Source organism: Podarcis tiliguerta (genome assembly GCF_965153285.1).
Source record: "Podarcis tiliguerta genome assembly, chromosome: 10".
NCBI lineage: Eukaryota > Metazoa > Chordata > Lepidosauria > Squamata > Lacertidae > Podarcis > Podarcis tiliguerta.
In genome coordinates, this window is record NC_139543.1 from 29,863,973 (window position 1) to 29,886,729 (window position 22,757).

The window sequence follows — 22,757 nt, forward strand, 5'->3', positions numbered from 1 at the left end:
ACTCTCTTTTTGTTTGACTCCATTACTGCACTGGTGACGGCAAATATCTCGTAGACCTTCAAGTGCTTCTCTTGAACCATTCTTGTACCTGTGCATTTGTTTCTGCGTTCCAATGACCCAAACACCATTTTCATGAACGTATGCATTGTTGATGGTTGTAGAAAGGGCCCCTGTGAAATACCTGACACAACACTCACCATCTGTCTGCTTTTTGATTTTCAAGGTGACTGTTTCTCCTGCCATTTGTAACAAATGTATGGCTTCGCTCAAAGGTTTTCCTTTCAGGCTGCTGCTATTTATTGCTAAGATTCGGTCTCCGATATGAATTGCACCTGTCCTGAAACATGAGTTAAATAAAACATGGAAAGTTCAGTAAAAAGGAAACTGAGCCAAACATTTAACATATACGAGATAAGCAAAAGTGTCTGCAGTTTTTCCTCGGGTTTCACATTTAATTTAAAGTGTGTAAGATGAATGGAGCTACTTAGTCATTCTTGCTGCTAAGGCTATTTAGATCACCAGGCCATCTTTGTTTTCAGAGCTGGTAGGAGAACCAATTGACATCCAAGAAACAACAACAACAACAACCCATCATTTCTTTCAACATGACAATGCCATGGATTAAAGCTCCACATTCAGAAGGCTTACTGAAACTCCTTTCTTAGTACCTGCAAATATTGATGTTTTCTATTCAACAGGCAAAAGGCAATGATAGCACAAACCATCACAATGCTTTCACATGATCAGTTGAAGTAAATTAAGGTGGATATCCTGATAGATGGATTAAATGGGCCACAACTGTAGTTAGGGAGCATATTAGGATGGACAACTTAGTTAGAACCTATCTGTTGACATGCCTGGACAATCATCATGACACAACTCAGTTCACAGTTTCAGTTCACAACTCCTGAAAAACTACTTATTCACCTTCAGGTGAGTTCTCCACTGTAGCTACCTGTAACTCCCATATTTTTACCAAGGCTCTTCCAAAACCATTTTGCAGTCCTATTGCCAGGTGGCAGAACTGGGCGGTATTTTATCAATCACCAGAAGAACATGATTTTCAGGAGGGAATTAACCAGAGATTCTTGCAGCAGCAGAACAAGGACACGTAACACATGCAGTCTTTGATCCTCTGCATCCAGACCCCACAGTTTTCTGATAGGGCAAGCCTAGATGCTTTCAGGAAGCAGGACCACCCTTCTCACTCTTTTTCTCACACACACACACACACACACACACACACCAGAACTGCCCAATAGATTGCTCTGCATTTTGACCACCTTGTTTCAACACAGGTTCCAAAATCCTTCCCCGTTCTCATTTCAGCAAGAGATTGCTATTCACCTTTAGAATTCTACTGGCTTCAAATTAAATGGGGTTACAAATGTTTCTCCCAATGACTGCCCTCAGAAAAAGTGCTATATTTGGTTTACGAATTGCTAGGAAAATTTCAAGATCCTATCCTGGCACAGCAATGCTTATTAGTACGTGGGGTTTTAAAAGACAATAAAGAGGGAATGAGGAAGATGTAACGGTTAGCACATTGTATATATGTCACATATGGTAAATATAGCTAGACAGGCAAAAACATGTAGCACTGTATATACAAAGATATAAGAAGAATGCAACACCTTTTTTCTTTAAGTTATTAATATCACAAGGTAAGCATGCCTGAAGCTTTCTCTAGGTGATTTATGGTGACAATAACTATTGCAAAACTATGTTCTAGATTTAACAACAGCCTCATATCATAACACCAGCAAAAAAAGACTGAACATCATTAAGTATTTCATTTGCTATGAATTGTGGAGAACAGACAGATTTCTAAGGAAGAATGATTGCATATGACTGAATGAATTGTCACACATGAATGAACACAGTAAATAGCAGAACTATGAATATCTTTATTTCAATTTACCTTTCAGCTAGTCCACCTTTAGTAAGACTTGAAATGATAATAGGATCAAAGGGCTCTTCAGTACCAGAAATAGTGATCCCAAGAGGTCCTCCGTAACGCTTGAGCTCGACAGTATAAATAATTGCTCCTGAGCTCTCTTGTTCATCTGCAATACATGCCAAGAGGATGCAATTGGTCTCTTATGAAAGAAGGAATGAAAAGAATAATACATTCAGACAAATGATCAGAAACCACAGTGTGCATCCTAAAAGCTTCATGCCTCAAATACATATCTTAGCCACTTCAATTCTGAAGCCTACACTTGACTTCATGGGCAACAACATCAAATCTCCTTCCCATCCACTGAAGCAAAACCAGGATTTAAAACCTGACACTAGACCCAAGTGAACTTTTACCTTCATGCATTCCCCTACAACAGAGACAACCGCAAGGCAAAAAATATGGAAACATTTATCTTCCAGGTTATTCCCCCCCCCCCCCCCCAGTTCATAAAACAGGTTTTGGTTACTAAGGGGAGAAATCAGGTCTCTGGCAAATACTTTTCTGTGTGAAAATAGTAACAGTCACTTGAACACTTGAAAGTGGGCATATTTGCTTATCTACTTTTTTTTAATTGCTGCTGGGCAGCCATCTGTATGTGCAAAAGAAATGAACATTGCTTATTTGGATTGCTGCGTGGACATCGCTTTGATAGTCTGTTTTGTATTGCTTGAAAATGTAAACTTCTGCTTGTCTATGTGTTTGGGGATTATGGGGTTAACATTCGCTAGCTGACCTACCCTGGGGCTCAAATGGGAAGGGCTAAATCATGGAGGATGTGAAGGTCAGCACTTAGGTTGCCTAAAGCCTGCGATCTGGCGGGTGGCGCTTGGTATTAAAATTCCCTGCCCTTCGTGGAGCGTGTGAACTGGAGAGTGCATGGGCAGAAGAAGCTGGATATGGTCAACTTTTCATTTTCACAGCAAGAAGGCAGACACACAGGTCTGATCTGGAGGGAGCTTATGAATGAATGAAGCCTAGTGTATGTTAGGGACTGTGTACAGATAGGAGGATCACATTTATCTCCTGTTTCGTTTGTTCCTTTGCGCCGGTGGTGGGCTCAGCTGCTTTTTCCGTAACATTTTCATGTAAAAACGCTTTACTAAAACCTAACGATTCTATCATTTTAGTAGACATTTATATATGTGTCATTAAAAACTGTTGTGGTCCCTGATTATTCTTGTCACTCCCAATACCTAAAAGCCACAAAGGCTTCAGGGAGACTCAGCAAAGTAGATAGGCTGATTAGTAAAGAGGTGGCGCTGTGGGTTAAAGCACAGAGCCTAGGACTTGCCAATCAGAAGGTCAGCAGTTCAAATCCCCACGATGGGATGAGCTCCTGTTGCTCGGTCCCTGCTCCTGCCAACCTAGCAGTTCGAAAGCACGTCAGAGTGCAAGTAGATAAATAGGTACCGCTCTGGTGGGAAGGTAAACGGTGTTTCCGTGCGCTGCTCTGGTTCTCCAGAAGCGGCTTAGTCATGCTGGCCACATGACCCGGAAGCTGTACGCCGGCTCCCTCGGCCAATAAAGCGAGATGAGCACCGCAACCCCAGAGTCGGCCACGACTGGACCTAATGGTCAGGGGTCCCTTTACCTAATATGTGACTACAGTAGGAATTTATTGTTTTCTCTACACAAGATTTCCAGCTTGGCTATTGTGTGCCCCAGAGTTACATCACCGTTACTGGGGAAACCCTTGTCTCTCATCTACTTCCCAAGAAGCCAAGACTTCTGGTTCCAGTCTCTCTTTCCCCTCTTGGTTATTATATGGGTCTTTCAAACTAAGCCTGCTTCCCCCAACATGTGCCTCTAGGCTGGAGGACTGCCTTCTTGCCTTGGCACCCCCCCATCCCTTTCCATAGGGGCATGCAGCTTGTTTCCGGGTGCTGGAATGCCAGACCCTAAGAGACGGCACTGCAGAGCAGCAACGGTGGGTGGGTGCATAATTACCCACACCCCCCTAATTGCTTACATTATGTTTCTTTTGATTTCATGCAACAGCTTAAAAAATAATAATTTATGACAACAGTTTATGGACTAGCAACTTAATGAAGTATTGTTCTTAACACAAACTGTACAGAAATATTAGTTTTATGATGACTGTAATCTGTCTTTGTACCTAGATTTAAATAGGATAATTTACTAAGCACACATAATAGATGAAGTGCATCTAGCAGACCTTAATTGGTAGTCATGTAGTTACACACAATTCGCCCCGTATTATAAAATAAATGTTTTTAATCTATGCAAAGTATTAATTTAGCCGTGGAATGAAGAGGCTGGCAATTATTAACTGCTTTAATTCACACTAAAATGTACATATCAGGCCTTGTAACCGTCAGAAGGCCCTGTACGCCGCTTCTGAACAAGCATAGATTGGGATGGATCATAATAGTTATTGGACTGGAAATGAGCAGATACTAAAGGTCAGGGAATCAGGTGACATGGGCTTTAATTCAGGCTGACTTTGGGTGGCTATGAATTTGCCTTTTAGATAGAAAACCTGATGATAATATGGCAAGTGTTAAATAGCTTCAGTTTTCTGCTTATGACGCTGTTACCTGGGAGCACTAGGATCATCTTAATTAGTATTTATTATAATAAAATAATAATAATAATAATAATAATAATAATAATAATAATAATAATAATATACTGCTCTATACATGGGGGTCTCAGAAGGAAAATACTGATAGGAGTAAAGCGTAATTGTGTAAAGGGAACCATCTGTTTCCCCAACAAAACTTAAGGCTAAGAATGCCAAAAGAGATGCTCTGGTCTCTTTCTGTGACTGAGAATCTAATAATTTTTATGTACGGTAACCAAAAAGAAGTGATATTAGAGTGAGTAAACAAGAGAACAAAATTTGCTCCAAATGTACATTTGTATGATGATTAAGCGTGTCTAATATTGTTGTGGAGGAGGGTATGGACTAGAGTATTAATTAAGTTATGGGGAAGTAAGATTTCATGCTTTGCCAGGAGTCCCAAAGAAACAGGCTACTCCTCTAAAACAGCTGGGCCAAAATCACGTCTGAAATTCTGGAGGGTGGGTGGGGTGACATTTCTGCTTTAAATACAGAAGTGGCACTGAAACAAGCATGCCTGACTCTCTGCTGTGCCATAGTCCTATCATGGGCCAATGACGAATATTCTAATGTTGCATGCATCTTGGAAGTAAGTCATGGAATACAAAAATATCTGTATTGATATGGATAGCGCCTTTTCTCTGTATATTTAAAAATAATATTAAAGAACACCCACTGATTATACATCAGAGATGGCATCTAACACAAATGGTTATAAATGTACATAAATAGGTTTTTAAGCCAGCTCACTGTGAATACCAGAGTTATCTTCATCTTTGCGAATCTTGAGCTTTACAAGGTCCTCGCAATGCTGCAGGATTTGAACTGCATCTTCCATGGAACAGTTGTCTAGTCGAATATTATCTATGGCGAGCAATTTATCACCTAGTTCTAATGTTCCAGTTCTGTTAACAAATGGGACACATTACAAAACTGATGACTTGTACATGCTGTCTAGACATCTATTCATGCAAATGATTTTATTTTTTTAATGAAATATTTTTTTAAAAAACACATAGTGGAGATTAAAAAACAACATTACTCCAGTGGAAGGATTTGCTTAATTTAGAAATATGGATCATTTAAAAACTTAGGGAGTGTGAGAGTAAGCAACATAACTTTTTTTCTGACTTGAAAGCACTCACCTGTGTGCAACACTTCCCTTCTTAATATCAGAAATAACAAGAGGGTCCCCTGGTTTTCGACTAGATGGAGCTGAAATATGTAATACACAGACATATCTGCATTTAAATTAATTCTCAAAACTCCATATAGCATATGCTAATCAATGTTAATGCTTTTATGTACAATATTTATTATACATGGATGTTTCCATGCTAGCAAATACTCCTAGAAATGCACATTTATCTTTCTGGACATTTATCTTTCTGGACATTTTCCAATGCCCTTTTTTTCAAAGTATTTGCGATGATAAAGTAGTTCGCGTTATAAAAATTGATCTCATAAAAATCTATACTGCATTCCTCAGTTTAAAAATCAATTGAGATGGCAAACAAATTAAACTTAACTGGAATTCCTTATACCCTTTAAAGGATGTTTTCCTAAGTATTCTTTGTTAAAAAACAACTCAGTTTTAAATATAATGGTAGTATGTATAGCATATTCTGTATCATATTGCGTACAAATAACTTCAGGGTTGCTTTTTTGTTTATTGTTTAATGAAAACCTGTATCCAAAACAGATCACTATTCTGTACTCTGCTGAAATTATAAATGGTAACATTGTTTTTAATTTCAGTGTATACAGCGCTTTTTTTCAGGGGGCACTCAAAAGTATGGCACCTCTTTTTTTTTTTGGTTAAAACAAATTACACTTACTGTAACAAGCTTATGGTGAATACTGGCACCTATTTTTCTAGGAAAAAAGCACTGAGTGTCTACTTGATAGTAGATCAATGGCTCAAACTTCAACCTCCTAAAAAAGGACTCCTTGCCACATGAGTATAATGTTACTCCATTGAGCCCAGGACAACTGCACAAGAAAAAACATGCTACTCTCCTCATGTAACTGGGGCAACCCTCAGACCACCTCATAATTGGTACTTATTTTGAAACCCTCAAACCATAATGATGGAATCTGTCAGACTGCAAATTCTGAAGAGGATCAGTCATCCCAACTTATCCGCCTGAATTGGGTAAGTTAACAACTACCCTACTCTAAACTGCATTGGCTCACAAAGCAAGTGTCAAATGAAGAATTTCAGGATCTCTATAACCCATACCCAGTACATTTCAGCAGTATGATTTTAAAACTTTAAAGAAGAAAAATGCTAGAATAAAGCAAAGTAAGGATGGAATAACTATCTTCCAATCTTCTCAAAGTTTAACAGAAAACAAGAAATTAATTTAATACTGAATTTTAAGGGGAAATATAAAGACTCAGAAGTAATACAGATAATGAATTTAAAATAGAAACCTTTATTTGCAAAGCTAATCTCATCTCAGCTGGGCAAAATGAGTACAAATTCAGATAAAGATTTTTTTTCAGGAACCACAACATAAAGATGAGCATTTTTTTTAAAAAAAGTATATAGCAGTCAAATAGAAGAATCTTCTTGTTCTTTCGCCCATTGTTCTGTATTTTTATCTATATTAATATCCTGTGTCTACAACTCTTTCTCCTGACAGACATAAGCCTGTAATTTCCTTCAAATTTCATTCCTATCTAAAAACCTCTTTCAGCTATAATTATCAATGAAGCTTCAGAGAATCTAATTTATACTAAATAAGTGATTTGGTTATGGGGTTTAGCTTGAACTTTTGGCTAATTTTAATTTGCTGGGTGGTCAAAAGCTCTGAAAGAGCAAAATGAAGTACAAAATACATCTGCAATAATTTTGTTACCAAACATTATATATTATCAGGATCATATATTTAAAAAAAATATGACAAAAGTCTACTTTTACTTACAGCTTATGGTGATGCCAAGCTCTACGTTATGCTTCTTTGGTAGTTTTACATGAAAAGTGCCACTACTTGGTATAACAGATTCTGTAATTAAAAGGGTTTTTTTTTTCATTTATACTACATGCTGGGCTGAATCACATTCATTGCATTTTCATCATTCACACATTACTCGTTTATTAAAAATAATAGATAATATTGAGTCAAGGAAGCAAAGTAATTGTGGCTCATTTTAACGTTCACAATTTAAAATTTCGCTGTGTGTGCTGCATACTGCCACTTCTTAAAGTGAAGGACCTAAAAGCAGAAACAGGATCCTGAACATACAATAAAGCCGGTATCACAAATGTGTGTGTGTGTGTGTGTGTGTGAGAGAGAGAGAGAGAGAGAGAGAGAGAGAGAGAGATCGAGAGATCAATTATAAAACTATAGCAATGACTTAAGGATGTCCTATAGACATCTACCAGTAAATAGGGATAGGATTCCTCCCAGCGAAAGCACATTTGACTATGCACAGATCCCCGTAGGGTCAATGGAGCCTTCCTCCCTTCCTCTGTACATGCATCTCAGAGCATTTCCTGTGATCTAGGACTGGAGGCTACTTTCTGCCTCCCCATCAGTTTTCCAACCCAGCCCTTCAAAGTAAATTCTGGGCCAGGCCCCAGGTTGAGGATTCAGAGCTTAATGGGGAAACAGGAAGTGTACCAGCTTCCTGTTTCAGCAACTAGAGCAGCCTTTCTCAACCTGTGGGTTCCCAGATGTTGTTGGACTACAACTCCCATCACCCCTAGCTAGCAAGGCCAGAGCTCAGGGAAGATGGGAGTTGTAGTCCCACAACATCTGGGGGCCCACAGGTTGAGAACCACTGAACTAGAGGCTGCACTGTGGTGTGCAAGTACAAAGAGGAAGGAGGGAGGGAAGAACAATTCAATTAATCCTATGACAATCCCTCCACACTCACATGTGTAACTCTGGGAGGGATTGTACCTAAGAACTCCAAGTCTCTTTTCAGTCAATGGGAGTTTCCTCATGAGAGCAGGTGTCATATGGGGATTAAGAGCAGGCCCCAAGCTTTGAAATGCACACCTTAGTTTAATCGTGTCAGTGTACAAAATTTGAATCTTTGTTTCCAAATTACACATTATGTCCAAATCTTCAGCAACATACTGTGTCCCCAGAGCTTCTGTTTTGCACAACCGGCAGGTACCCTTTTCCCCAAAGTCTGGTGCATTCTGTCTTTGAGCAATCAGTAGAATAAAACTGGCATATACAAAAATATGTGAGAAAGAGAAGATTGATTTCACATCTTAAATAATAGAATACTTGTCATTTCTGCCTGAGTTTTGAAATATTCAGTATGAATTAAAGATTGCAGAAAGAGATGGAGGTTGTATATGCATGTGTGATAGCAGCTTCAGATTCAAAAGTGAAGGGTTGAGCTTGCATACAAGTTAGAGAAAATACTTGATTATTCGTACCTGCAACATCAAATTCTATTTCCAAAGTGACCTTGCTGGTGATAGATGAGTCTCTAAGAAGCTGATTAGCTTCATCAAATGTGCTGTCTTCTGTCGGGATCCCATTTATAGCTAGTACTCTGTCTCCTATTTGTAGGGTGCCACACCTTGACACAAAAGAGAACAAATGAGCATTCAGACACAGGGGAGATCAAAGCCAAAATAAATGCACTTCTCCATAGAAGGGTAATAGAACAAACCCAACTTTCTCAATATTGTACGTCTAAATTTATTCTCATGATTTTATTATGAGCACATTTGAAATGTACCAGTTAAGAAATTAATAATCCAAAACTCTGGTGTTTTAAAGATTTGATCTCAGCTAAAACTAAGCAGAGATAGATGTACTTTCTGCCAATTTAGAATCAAAAATATCAAGGTCTTTGAACTAAGATTTAGAATTCCATTAGGAAAAAAATCTCTAATTAACATAGCTCCCAGTTGCCTGTCGGAAGTAATCGTCTAGATAAAGGCACCTTTACTTTTTGTTCTTCTCATACCTTATCAAGATTTTTGTTTTTTGTCAGGACAGGAAATTCACTAGGTACCACCAATTTTCTATAATTTGTCTGAAACCTGAAAATAACTAGGCCAAAGCATCCAGAGATAAGTTCTCAGCAGTAAAAGTTAGGAACAATCATTTCAAAGCACCTCACCTTTCTGCTGGACTGTCAGCCTCAATATAGGAGATCAGAGGTGGAGATGACAAGGTCTCAGTAGCAAACACACTGCCCTGGAGCTGTATTCCAAATCCGACAATGGGGTCAGCTGTCAGCACTACTTCTGTAGTTTCTGTGTGGACAACCTGCCCAGCCAGGCCAACAGTGCTAGAAGCTAGTGACACTGTAAAACACATCAATGGCATTTAGAAAGACGCAACACAAATTAAAACAATTTCTGACACAAAACCCATCAATATATCAAGTACATCAAAGAGCCAGCTGCACTGGCTCCCGGTGGAGTACAGGGTCAGATTCAAGGTGCTGGTTTTGACCTTTAAAGCCCTTCACGGCCTAGGACCCTCGTACCTACGGGACCCCCTCTCCCGGTATGCCCCACGGAGAGCCTCAAGGTCCATAAATAGCAACACCCTAGTGGTCCCGGGCCCTAAGGAAGTTAAATTAGCCTCAACCAGAGCCAGGGCCTTTTCAACACTGGCTCCGGCCTGGTGGAACGCTCTGCCTCATGAGACCAGGGCCCTGCAGGATCTGATTTCTTTCCGCAGGGCCTGTAAGACAGAGTTGTTCTGCCTGCCTTTTGGCTTGGAGCCAATTTGATTCCCTCCCCCTCTTTCTTTTTCCTTTTTCCTTTCTCCTCCTGTGATGAGGCTGCATTTTAAAATTTTAATGTTTCAATATTTTAATGTTGTCTTTTAATCTTGTTTTTAAGTTGTATTCATTCATCTTGTTTTTATTATTGCTTGTTAGCCGCCCTGAGCCTGGCCTTGGCTGGGGAGGGCAGGGTATAAATAAAAATTATTATTATTATTATTATTATTATTATTAGATGATTTCTATCTCAAAAACTATTTATTAGGATCAACACAGTGAGCAATATTTAAATATATTTTTTCCATACTGTTTTTCCATATTGTTGACAATCGAAGTTTAATCTAGTTATTCACTGAACGATACATTTCTTCTGTAATCAAAGAAATAACTGCTATGTAATGGACCATCTGGAACTGTTGCCAAATGATGATACAGTTTATTTAAAAACCCTTTTACTTCATACACAGGCACAAAGAAGGGGGCAGAAGGCACTTTGGTCTAGCTAGGGCGTCTATATGTGGAGTAAGAAGGAAGGTAATCCACAACAGACCTTGGGAAATGAGCATATATCAACTGAATTTTGAACATTCTCCAGTCATTATGCATAATCCCCAACAGACCTGGGGGAATCTTGACTGCATTTCGTACATTCTCTGGGCAATATGCACATTCTGTAGTCAGTATGGACAGTCTTAGACTATTTCCTTTACAAAAGTGTGCACAAACACACCCACCACCTAGGGCTGCTTCTGGCTTGTGTACAATTCCCATGAGGATTATGTGCACATTCTCCATGAGACCTGGTGAATGTGCACAGTGGCTGGTTGTTATGCACATTAACCACCAACTTACATTCCCCTTAATATATAGACACTAATGCTTGCCCAAGGCCAGTAATAAGCTACAGTACACGAGGTATGAAGAACATACTTTAAACATTAAAAACTAAGAGTTTTAAAAATAATAATAAAGGAAAACAAACCAAGCCAAAACAAGTTTAATAAACAGAATGACAGTGTGGGGTATCTTTAAGTTTTATGGCTGTATGTTTGAAAAAAGCTGCATAAGTAATGCAGCCACTGCAAACTTCTGTTAATAAAATGTTTATGGTTCCCTACACCACCAGAGTTTATTGCCAGGCATTTGGGAAGATCACATTAGGTATGCAGACTTTTCTACACAAAGGGCAATGAAAACTTTATAGCATCCTTCAGTCATACATATTCTAGACTCTTCCAAGGCAGATACATTCATTAAAACTTGCATTTTAAAATGTCTTGTTAGTAACTTGTTAGTACATCAAACCTTGAAAGTGCTACAGAAAGAAAGAGGGTATGTGCAGCAGATACTGTGTGTTTGCGTATAAGTAACTATTTGCCAAATAATACATTAGGTTCTATAACAAGCACTACCAGGCTTCCACACTTCTGCTAGATGATGAAAACGGCTGGCTATTTGTTTTGATATTTCCAGTTAAGAAGAGGAGCTCATAGACAAGCTAAACTTGTTGCCTTGGGTTGAAGGAGATGAAGTGTTAAATGTAGGCAGAAAACAACTCTTCTTATGTGTGGATTTTTAAGTATGGAAAATCTTATTGTCGAGACTTTGATAACTGGTGGCTTCCCCCCTCCTCACCCCCCAACATGTAATTGATACAATAATGGTACATTAGTGGCAGATTTATATCAGAGCATCCACACATCCGTCTGCTTTATTAGTGTTCTGCAATGCTCCTCCCATGTTAGCCACAAACCTTTGTCGTTTAGAGGAGCATTCTTGTGCTAACGCACAAAAAAGTGAGAGGAAAACAAATCCCAGAATATTTGTGGTAGCAAACTGTTAGAGGTATCGGTTGGTTGCTCGAGAGCAATCAGGCAATATGCTTCAATAATCTCTTTTAAAGCTTTCTTATTGATGATAAAAACCTTCACCATGCAGAGCGCCACTATTCCATGGCTCGCTCATTCACTGGCAGAATCTGAGAGTGGGCGGTCCTTAAACCTTCCCCAGCAGAGTAGTTTCTTGACGCCCAGTCTGCGCCTTCCCTCTCTGCGCGGAAGCCTACTGCGCAAGGAAGGCGTGGGTAATGGAGGACGTCTCTCCTCCCCACTTTGCCCAGGCAAGGGGTCCTGGCACTGCCTCGCATCCTCTGAGCCCTGCATCTCCTCTCCACTAGAGGTGTAGCTACCTTCCTCCGCTGAGGAAGTGCTGCTTCCCACGATCTTTGGGGGCTCTCTGTAATCCATCCGGCTTTTCCCCTCTCCCCCCTGAGCCGATGGCAGTTCCTTGACACAAACATTACAGGATTTTTAGCAAGGAACTACAGAGTGTGAAACCTATTACAAACAAAGCAATACGACTGCCCCAGAACCCTTACAGGCACAAATGGTCCCGAAAGTGTGATCATGTATAACCACCCCGATAACATCATGAGCACAAATCATGATGAATGCTCAATAAAAAGGACATCTGGAAGGGTCCTAAGTGTTTTCTCAAGCATTTATTGCTTCCTTCCACCAACAAATAAACAAATAAGAGAACTGGAGAAAGCTTTTAGGGAAAACTTGTTTTCTATGTTTTAATCAACTGCTCATTTTTACAACAGACACAATTAATTCCTGTGTGACACATCAGTTTTCCGTGAAAGGAGGCAAACAATTTCTAACCATGCCTATTTAATATTAGCAATAATACAAAAAAAGTGTTTTGCAATGACTGGTGCATTAATGTGCGTAAGAAATATGTGAAAAGGGCTGTTATTGTTAATTTGAGCAAAGTAACCCCTTTACAGCATGGATTTGAATCAAGGAGTTTCAGAAAATATTCCTTGTAGCCTGTTGACTGGTTCACCCTAACAGCAACAAAAGATCAATGCACTAACAAAATAACTAGGCATAGTCAGTTAGCTTGGACCATAGCTTGAAAAGTAGTATGAATAACTTACAAATTAAGTTGGGTCAGGATTCTGTTAAGGGCAAAATTCAGTGGAATATCCTACCACCTACAGCAAGTGAAAACATTATGCTGACACTGTGCTCAGACATCAGGGTGCCTTTAATACCAACTCAACAGAGATCATTCTATCTATAGTCCTGACAGTCACCTGCCACATCTTATAGCTCAAGAAGAAGGAAATTTGTTTCGTTAAAAGTTGGTCTACTTCAAAGAATACTGTGTGATAGGACTTCATTTTTAAATCCTAGATTTTGCATTCTGGTAAACACTGGGTTGGGGGCCGCGGGTGGCGCTGTGGGTTAAAGCCTCAGTGCCTAGGGCTTGCCGATCGAAAGGTCAGCGGTTCGAATCCCCGTGGCGGGGTGCACTCCCGTTGTTCGGTCCCAGCGCCTGCCAACCTAGCAGTTCGAAAGCACTCTCGGGTGCAAGTAGATAAATAGGGACCGCTTACTAGCGGGAAGGTAAACGGCGTTTCCGTGTGCGGCTCTGGCTCGCCAGAACAGCGATGTCACGCTGGCCACGTGACCCGGAAGTGTCTTTGGACAGCGCTGGGCCCCGGCCTCTTTGAGTGAGAAGGACGCACAACCCTAGAGTCTGTCAAGACTGGCCCGTACGGGCAGGGGTACCTTTACCTTTACTTTAAACACTGGGTTTTAAACCTGTTGCCACACTAAAACAATACCCAGATTATGACTTGTAGATGCAGAACACACAATTAGATCATAGAGGGCAGAAGAAACCAAACCTCTTTGATTTGGGATATGGCGATGGAAGTACAGCATGTGGTCAAACACTAACTTTTGTCCTGCTGTAAAGCATCCCCTCTCACGGTGGCTCCTAACAGATCTGAATTTCAATATGCTTTCATGTCATTTGTCAGATGCATTTAACAGCCCTGGCTTCATTATACATTAAAAAAAAAACCCTTTATGGTCACCTACATGAGCTTTTGAAGTCCTTCTTTTTCATCCTTCTTCTCATCATGGTGCCACGTGGACTGGTAGAGTAGAGACTGCGAGGTAAAGTCCCCATGTTCAGGGAACTCAGACTGTATGCGCTCATGGAGGCCGGAGAGAAGGACGAAGATACGAGTGCTGTTGAAAGAGAGGGAATCACTTGGCACCAGGTGCTCTGCAATAGGGAGCTGGGGAATTGCATGCCCGCTATTGGCTGTTAGAAATCTAGACCCTGGTATGGCTCACGAGAACGGTTTGTGTGCATACAATAACAAAATCACAAACTATGTTAAAAAAAAAGAGGCTGTGTAGCACATTCAGGGTCAGGTGAACCATACAAAACACCTGTTTGTTATAACAAACACACCATGTGCAGTCCTATTATGATACTTCCATCCAAGCTCTTAATGAATGCCACTAACGTCAACCATTTTGTAGTTCAAAGTCAGTTGAATTCATTGTAAGTTGATCAAATGCTTAGATAAAAGCACCACAACAGGGTTACAGACACAGCTGTGTGAATTAACGCACATTCAACGCGGTGAGTCTAGCAATGCATTCTTTGGAAAAGGTGATTTCTGACATTGGCTTTGAATTGGAAAAGGTTGCATTCTCTTATAAGGTACCAAACTGAGTTTTGTAAACCTTTTGGGTTATCACGTATTTCCCCCTTCTTTCTAAAGACCGGTTAAGTTAAGGCAGGGGAAGGAAAAAATGATGTCAGAAATAACCTCACATGATTGTGAGAAATCATGAGATGTTGCAAATTAACGAAAGATTTCAAAGAATGAAAATGGGGGTGGGGAGTATGAGAGGAAGAGGGTGAGGTAGAGTAAATGATGATGATGACATTAATAATAATAATAATAATAATAATAATAATAATAATAATAATAATGTCAGGAGGAAAAAAAGCATGGAACATTACGAAGGCTTTTTGGAGGTGATGTTTTCTGGCATTTCAAAACTGGCATCCTGCAATGGTCAGGGTGGTAGGTATTATAATGGTGATAGGTGAGAGTGCTGCTGTGGCTGTTGGCATAGGGATTCCATGTGAGTTGCCTGTTGCTCCTTTGAACCTTCGCTGCCCACCATGAAGGGATGAGAAGAAATAAAAAACAAACAAACAAAAAGGACCAGAGAAGAGGGAAAGGTAACTGGATTACATAAATTTTAAAAGGAATAGAAATAAAAGCAACCTGAAAAGAAAAAGTACCTCCCACCCCCACCCGGTAGTGAGATAACGCTAGAATTTATCTCAGGGATGGTGACCACTCATAGACTCAGAACTAATGGGTTTCGTGCCTCTTTTTTTTTTTTAAGTGATCAGTATTCAATCAGTTTTTAATCTGCCTCTGCCCTTAGCTGTTATGATTAAACACTTAAGAGAACCCATTTGAGTCAACATTACCAGGATGCATGATCTACAATTAGTAATTAAGTTCTGAAAATATCCACCCATTTAAAAGAACTTGTATATATATAAAAATTAAAAATAAAACAAGGGACCATATATCAAGAGACCATGCACTATAATTCAGAGTGTTTCACATGTCAGTCATTTAAATTTACTGCTTTGACATTTTAATTTTACCGGCATTCATCAGTGGCACTATATTATCCTGGACAACGAACTCCTAAGCATCAGCACAAAAATTCCATTTAGGGGACTTTATTTAATAAAAACAAAGCAGAAATCTAAAGTCATCATTTATTGTTCTGATGCGTGGTTTTCAGACAGTTTTTGCCCACTGCAATAAAGGCGCATGATTCCTGATCCTAGTTAGTTTTGTGTCAGCTACACCTTAAACAAATATTAAACGGGGGGGGGGGGGGAGAACCTGTCAATTTACTACAGTCAGAAAATGATAACTGGTCTTCTTTCAAACTATATCAACTGAAACTTGCAGCATAGCATATTCAACTCTAAGCAAAATAAAAAACTTCATCAGTGAATTTATGACAGGGTTAAGGGAATAATCTTTTCAGACCTTTTGTTTTGCAAATTTCATTCTTGGGGTACTGCACTTGGGATAAAGCTTTAATATTTGGGCAGTAACAAAATATATATAATACATATAACCCTATATAAAGCTAATGAGAATTCTATTATTAAAAGAAATAGGTAAGAAAAGGGATAAAATGAGGAAAATCTAGAGTTATAAACTAAAAATAAGTCAACTAATTAAAATGTCTTCTGCTGCAAACGTGAAATATTATGTTAGAGCCAAAGGTTCCCTTCCCTTCAGTGATTTTAAAAGCAGGGATCCACCTGCTTAATTCTTCCTGCTATTTTATACGGAGGGCTTTTACTAAGGAGATTCACATTATTTGAAGTACACGTGGGATTTGCCATACAAGGTTAAAGCATGGAGTGCTCCAGTTCAGAATTTACACGCCCTGTTTCAGGATGCTATTACATTTCCACCACTACTTCTATTTTTGCCTGATGGTGCACACATCCCCAAAAGTCAATCAGCATTCTGTGCTCACTATGCACAATCAGCCCTCAATAACCTGTTTTGGGGATTTCCTCTTCAATATTTTTTTGCAGCTTTGTAAATCTTGGGGTTCCCCCCAAATCTGCTCATACCTTCTTCTTGGTGTGGACTGTGCCATTTTGGGCACATAAGAGTCCATGCTCTTGGTACATAGCAGGGGTGGAGAACTCTATGGTCCCCTGGATGTTATTGGACTACAACTCCCAACACTGGCTGGAGCTGAAGGGAGTTGAATCCAACAACATCTGAAGGGCCACAGTTTCCCTAATTCCTGATATAGAGGATCAGCAAACTTTCCTGGAGATGTATTAGACCAGCGTTTCCCAACCTTTGGTCTCCAGCTGTTTCAGACTACAATTCCCATCATGTCTGACCACTGGTCTTGCTAGCTAGGGATGATGGGAGTTGTAGTCCAAAAACAGCTGGAGACCAAAGGTTGGGAAACACTGCATTAGACTTTAAAACCATTGAGCTGAGACGTTACACTGGCAATTCTGCAACAGGGGAGTGGAGGAAACATGATGTTTCTACAGAGCACACATAGAATGAATGGCAAGGGAGCCCTTATATATCTTGCAGTGCAACATGACACTGTTGAAGTGCTGGGGCAGCCAAACGTTCCAAATGGGGTGAGGCATGTTTTTCCCTGTGCAATGAAAGCATGGCTGCCTTGGCCTGCAGCCTTAATGGCGCATGAAGATATGGGAAGCAAAGAATGCCATCACATGTAACATTTTTTCCCTCCCATTGAACTATCTCTTTGTGGAGCACACCTGTGCCTATTGAGAGTGGTTAGTTAACCGTATTATGCTCTGCCCTCAAGCTCTCTCTTTATTAAGGTATTAACACATACATTATCACTGCCCTTGGCAATAAAATATGCCATTAATTCTTAATAGTCCAGCATGGATAACCCATCACTCTGTCTGCTACTGATTTAGGAAAATATATAATTTTCCTTGAGCAAATTTAATTCTGGCCTCTTCCACTAAACCAAGTGCATAATAATCCAATCCTGAATAGGTGTATATCGTATGAAAATAAGACTTCTTAAAGCATGATGCTGAATTTAAAAAACAGGCGGCATTCTGCACTCAGAATATAGTTGTACCTTGGAAGTCAAATGGAATTCATTCCAGAAGTCCATTTGACTTCCAAAACGTTCGAAAACCATAGCATGGCTTCCGATTGGCTGAACGAAGCTCCTGCAGCTAATCAGAAGCTGCAGAAGCCCTGTTGGATGTTCAGCTTCCAAAAATAGTTTGCAAACTGGAACAGTCACTTCCGGGTTTGCGGCATTTGGGAGCCAAAATGTTCAAGAACTAAGCTGTTCGAAAACCAAGGTACGACTGTACTGTTTATTAATCAATTTTTTTTATAGATGAAGGTAAACAATGGGTTCTGTATGTTGCAAAGCGCATCCCTTTTCTTTGTAGGCAACTATGAAGTTCAAGGTAAAGCAAAAACCACACACACACAGATTTTAGAATTGTAGGAGCATAGGAATATAGCAAGCTGTCTTATACTGAGTCACCATTTGGTCCATCTGGTCTAGGATTATCCACACTATCTGATAGCTGCCAAGAGTTTCAGTTGGGGAGCCTTTTCCAGCCCAACTAGAAATACCAGGGATTAAACCTAGGCCCTTTCGCATGGAAGGCAGATGTTCTTACCACTGAGCTACGGTTCTTTTTTCTCTTGTCTCACAGAAGTTAAGGGCAGGTTCCCAACTGACTCTTAAAATGCATTTGATTTCAAATAAATCTGACTTAGATTTCACCAAGTCTATCTTAAGCATTAAATTCAAAGAGTAGTTCTGAGTAAACTTGATCAGCATTTGGCTAAAGAACTTAAAAAGCACACTTGAAATTGAGGTTGTAAGAGCAGCAGACCAAAGAAACAACAACAACAAACCCACTTAAAATTTCCGTAACATCAACTTTCAAGAGTTCTTCCACAGGAAGCAGCAAGGAGAAAAGGATGACATTAAATGTAGAACTTCAAGTCTTCCTACCGTGTTCTGGTCCCTTAAGTGCCAGCCTTGTCTGATGATGAGGAAGGATCTCTAGCTTGACATTGTCAGAAGTATTAGCCAAGAACTGTGTCGCTTCTGCCAATGTACAGTATTCCATGCTGGTGCCATCAATGGAGAGAATATGATCTCCTACATGTAATGCGCCACATCTGTGGAAGAAAATGAAGGACTTCAATGTAGCACACTGTGCTCATTCCTTGGAATACAAGAATTCACTTCTTTTCAAATGGATAAACAGCTTCTTCTTTTTTTAAAATTAGAGAAAATTATCTGTAAAAGACTCGCCAAACCTTTAGTGCAAATCTTTAAAATGATTGGAAGATTAGATTGCATTATTAATTAGGTTATAGTTGTAATGTTCTGCCAAAAACCAATGCAGGGAGATAGCCAAGTCATCACTCACGGGACTTGGAACAAGCAGTAGAATAAGTGGGAGCTGCTTAGCTGATGGAGGCTACCCCTTTTACACAAGTGCCAAAAAGTTCATTATTTAATGAGTTATTTGAGCGTTACATAGGGCTGCTATACATCCAGATTTTCCTGGATATGTTCTCTTTTTAAGAGGTAAAATCACCATCCGGGTGGATTTTTAAAATATTGCAAAATGTCCAGATGATGATGATGATTCCTTTTTTTGTAGTGTCTCCTGGAGGCTACCAGGCCCGGCATGGCCTTCCTGGGATGCAAGCAGAACCCTACTCATGCAATGAAGTGTTCCTGCCCCTGCTTCCTCACTCCAGCCCCTAAAGGCAAGATGGCATGAGAAGTGGCAAGGAGGAAATAGGCATAAACTGGATGCATGAGTGGAAGTGTTTTTCTGTTTACACAGGGCACCTTTGGATCCAAGCTACTGGGTTTCTTTGTCTTGCCTATAATTTTTGCTGTAATCCACAAGCTATGCAGGGAACTCTTAAGTGCCCTAATTGCTTCATCTCAGAGTGCTAGACTCTGCTGCTTGATTATATTCTCAGATGGAAACCAGGTGGGTAACATACCATGGTGAACTCTTCTGCAGCACTCACCTGTCTGCAATACTTGCAGATTTTATTTTGTCTATGATGATCACTTGTTTGCTACAGCACATCGAGGTAGATAGTGCAACTCCCAGAGCGGAACCAGCAGTTTTGGCCACTTCGACAAGCAGCGGCCCAGAAGCTGTTGCTACCGAATCTGTAAAAAGCAAAGGTTATTGTGGGAGATCACACAGGGTCCCCGGACGTTTAACGGTCTATTGATCCCTGTGCCACCACTGTGCTCGCTTCCCTGCTGCCACCAACCCGTTATCCTCGGGTTAAACACTGAGTCCAGCCAGTTGCTAAAAGTAAACCAAAAAGAAAGTTTATTTTACAAACATTAACAAGTTTATGGTTTCTCAGATAATATTCCTGTCAGTATCTTAACTTTAGTTTCTTTACCGGCCTATACCTTCCTAATACCTTCTGACTGATTATCTCTACTGTTTGACTGACTCCTCTTAACAAATTCTTTCACTCTCTCACACCAGACTAGCCCAACCCACAGACTTATCTTCCCTGTCTCTTCTAACTCCAGGCTGTCTTCTCAACCACCCTAACTCTAACACACTCCCCCCCCCCAAACCCCCTGTACTTAAACCTTATACACAATTAACTCCGCCCCTTGGGTTCCCATTGGTTAGTCATTTTACAATTAGTTAACTCTTTTCTTATGAACCCAGTATGATGTCACACACCTAGGAGGGCAAACACCACAGTTATCCTTAAGATGGCATCTTTCTTTTATCTTAAAGTTATTGATTAACCAATTTATCAAAACGGGGTTTCCAAAACAAAATGTTTATGTGCGTTTCCCCCCACCAGAAGTTCCCAGGAAAATATTTTGGTACTCTGTGTCAGGCTGAATTTGAGTTTGGAACTTGATGTCTTAAAAAATGTTGACTTCAGCACCAGGAATGAGGGCAGGGAAGCATGAACGATATTTGCTCCACTGAGGTTTGCATTTATAGTAGTCTCAGTCTTCTTGTGTAATGCTGCACTCAGATACCAGTCTCACTACATCTTACTGAGCAATTAGTCTTGAAGCATTCAACCTGAGGAGGTAGCAATCAGCACAATCTGTGCCATATCGCCTGTTTTGGTCTGTGCTGCTTCTTCTGATCATGTTACACCCCGGTGTGCTGTTTGGGCTAGAAGCAATAAGCATACAGAATTGCACAGGATCTGAGAAGTGCAGGATGCTGAATTAGCACAACTGACAGTCACAATGCCATCTGTCTGGCATCCCTAGATAGGCAGCTGTTACAAGCAATTCAACTTAAGGGAACCCTACATATAATGCTATTTACACTTCCCCGCCCTCTTTAAAGCGCTTACTTAAATTAGCCAGAGACAGTTTCCTGTCAAAATTGTGCCCACTGGCTGCTATTTGTCCCTGCAGGTGTGCAGCTGTATCTCTGCCCCCCCCCATGTTATCCTTGCCTGCCTTTCCCCACAGCTGCTCTTTATCACATAGTTCTGTAATTTAAGGTAACCATATATTTCATGTAACATCTATTTGGGACCTAAACTTTGCTTGGAATTTGATTTTGAGAGTCATGGGTATATTTAAAAGACCCGAGGAGAGAGAAAAGAATGGGAGCAAATGGCGATCTGGCTGCACTCAACTAAGGAAGGAGCAAACTGAATCCTGGAAGTCCTGTATTGCGTGTCGAGATCCCCCAAGCCACCCCTAAATAATTCACAATTCACACATAATTTCTGTTTAAGGTTTTTGGCATAATTTTGGCCACAACTTTATTAAAATACATAAATGTGAGTGGTTGCTTAGGCATTGGTTATGACTATCTGTCCCCACGCCCAGGGACAGAGCTGACTTCTGGATTCCAGCGAAAGCCAGTGAGGGAAAACAATATTGGGGGGAGCATGGAGCCGGGCACCAGACCCTCATCCCCCCCCCGCATGCTCCCAGGGGCTTGCACAGCCCTAAGCCCCATTTAGGGGTACGGACGAAAGAATGGAAAGCCCCTGGATTCCTTTAATGGAATTCCCTTGCAGCAGCAGCATTGGAGGGGCAGGCACTTACCCCTCCACCAACCAATTTTTAAACCAATGCCTAACCACAACCTAACAAGTTGTGACAATTTGCAACGCAGTAGGCAAAAACCAAATGGCACCAGCCAAACAGCCAAATGGACAAAATTCCTACCAGGCCCCTGCCCCAAAATCAGGCGACCCCATGACAGGCACAGCAAGGTCAACGCAATAGCCCTAGATTAGGGAGGGTGGGCGGGTGATCCAATGCACGCAGCAAAAGAGCCCAGTCAGTGCTGCGTGACTTGATTTTATAACCTTTGGTCCGTCCCCCTAAATGGCAACACCAAAATTTGCCCAGTAACCCAATCGCCCAATCACTGTAGATGGTCATCCATACTAGCCTGCCCAGCAACAGAGGGGTGGCCTGTTCAGACCCCACCGCGACACGTGCTCTCTATGAAGGAGAACACGCTTTGGGTGCAGTCAAGGCCCATTCTGCTGAGTTTTCATTGTAGGCAGGTCCGTGCAGAGGCAAGGGGCAGCAGAATACACTTGCCCTGGACCTTGGAGAGCTAAGCAGGTAGGGGCCTCCCACCAGGGACCGGCTGCTTTTTTGTTTGACTTTATAACTTTATTCTAACAAGGTTCCTGCCTCAGGCATCTGACAAGCTCTGTACAGGCCTAATTGCAGGAATGGGAAAACAAATAGGAACACTGATATCCTGCCACGCAGCAAGGTTACCACTTCTGAAGGTCTCCCTCCATTTGTTACTTTTAGACAATCTTTGAGTTAGGACTGACTACAGTGGTACCTCGGGTTACATACACTTCAGGTTACATACGCTTCAGGTTACAGACTCCCCTAACCCAGAAATAGTGCTTCAGGTTAAGAAATTTGCTTCAGGATGAGAACAGAATTCGTGCTCCGGCGGCGCAGCAGCAGCAGGAGGCCCCATTAGCTAAAGTGGTGCTTTAGGTTAAGAACAGTTTCAGGTTAAGTACGGACCTCCAGAACGAATTAAGTACTTAACCTGAGGTAC

The 22,757-nt window shown here is 40.7% G+C and overlaps 1 protein-coding gene across 19 annotated transcripts in view; it reads right to left on the reverse strand.

Moving 5' to 3' along the window:
- The window catches only part of GRIP1 (glutamate receptor interacting protein 1), a 333,614-nt gene that overhangs the window by 15,628 nt on the left and 295,229 nt on the right, over positions 1-22,757 (reverse strand). For 6 of the 19 annotated variants that reach the window (XM_083399406.1, XM_083399411.1, XM_083399409.1 and 3 more), the window contains exons 8-17: positions 19,729-19,876; positions 18,686-18,855; positions 14,156-14,308; positions 9,645-9,831; positions 8,950-9,095; positions 7,478-7,558; positions 5,693-5,762; positions 5,307-5,452; positions 1,922-2,066; positions 198-337 (exon numbers count right to left, since the gene is read on the reverse strand). In XM_083399406.1, the coding sequence (XP_083255532.1) occupies positions 198-337; positions 1,922-2,066; positions 5,307-5,452; positions 5,693-5,762; positions 7,478-7,558; positions 8,950-9,095; positions 9,645-9,831; positions 14,156-14,308; positions 18,686-18,855; positions 19,729-19,876 (1,386 nt within the window). Of the gene's footprint in view, positions 1-197; positions 338-1,921; positions 2,100-5,297; positions 5,453-5,692; positions 5,763-7,477; positions 7,559-8,949; positions 9,096-9,644; positions 9,832-14,155; positions 14,309-15,098; positions 15,255-18,685; positions 18,856-19,728; positions 19,877-22,757 lie in introns of all 19 variants that reach the window. The other 13 variants (XM_083399415.1, XM_083399403.1, XM_083399401.1 and 10 more) reach the window with 5 other exon arrangements.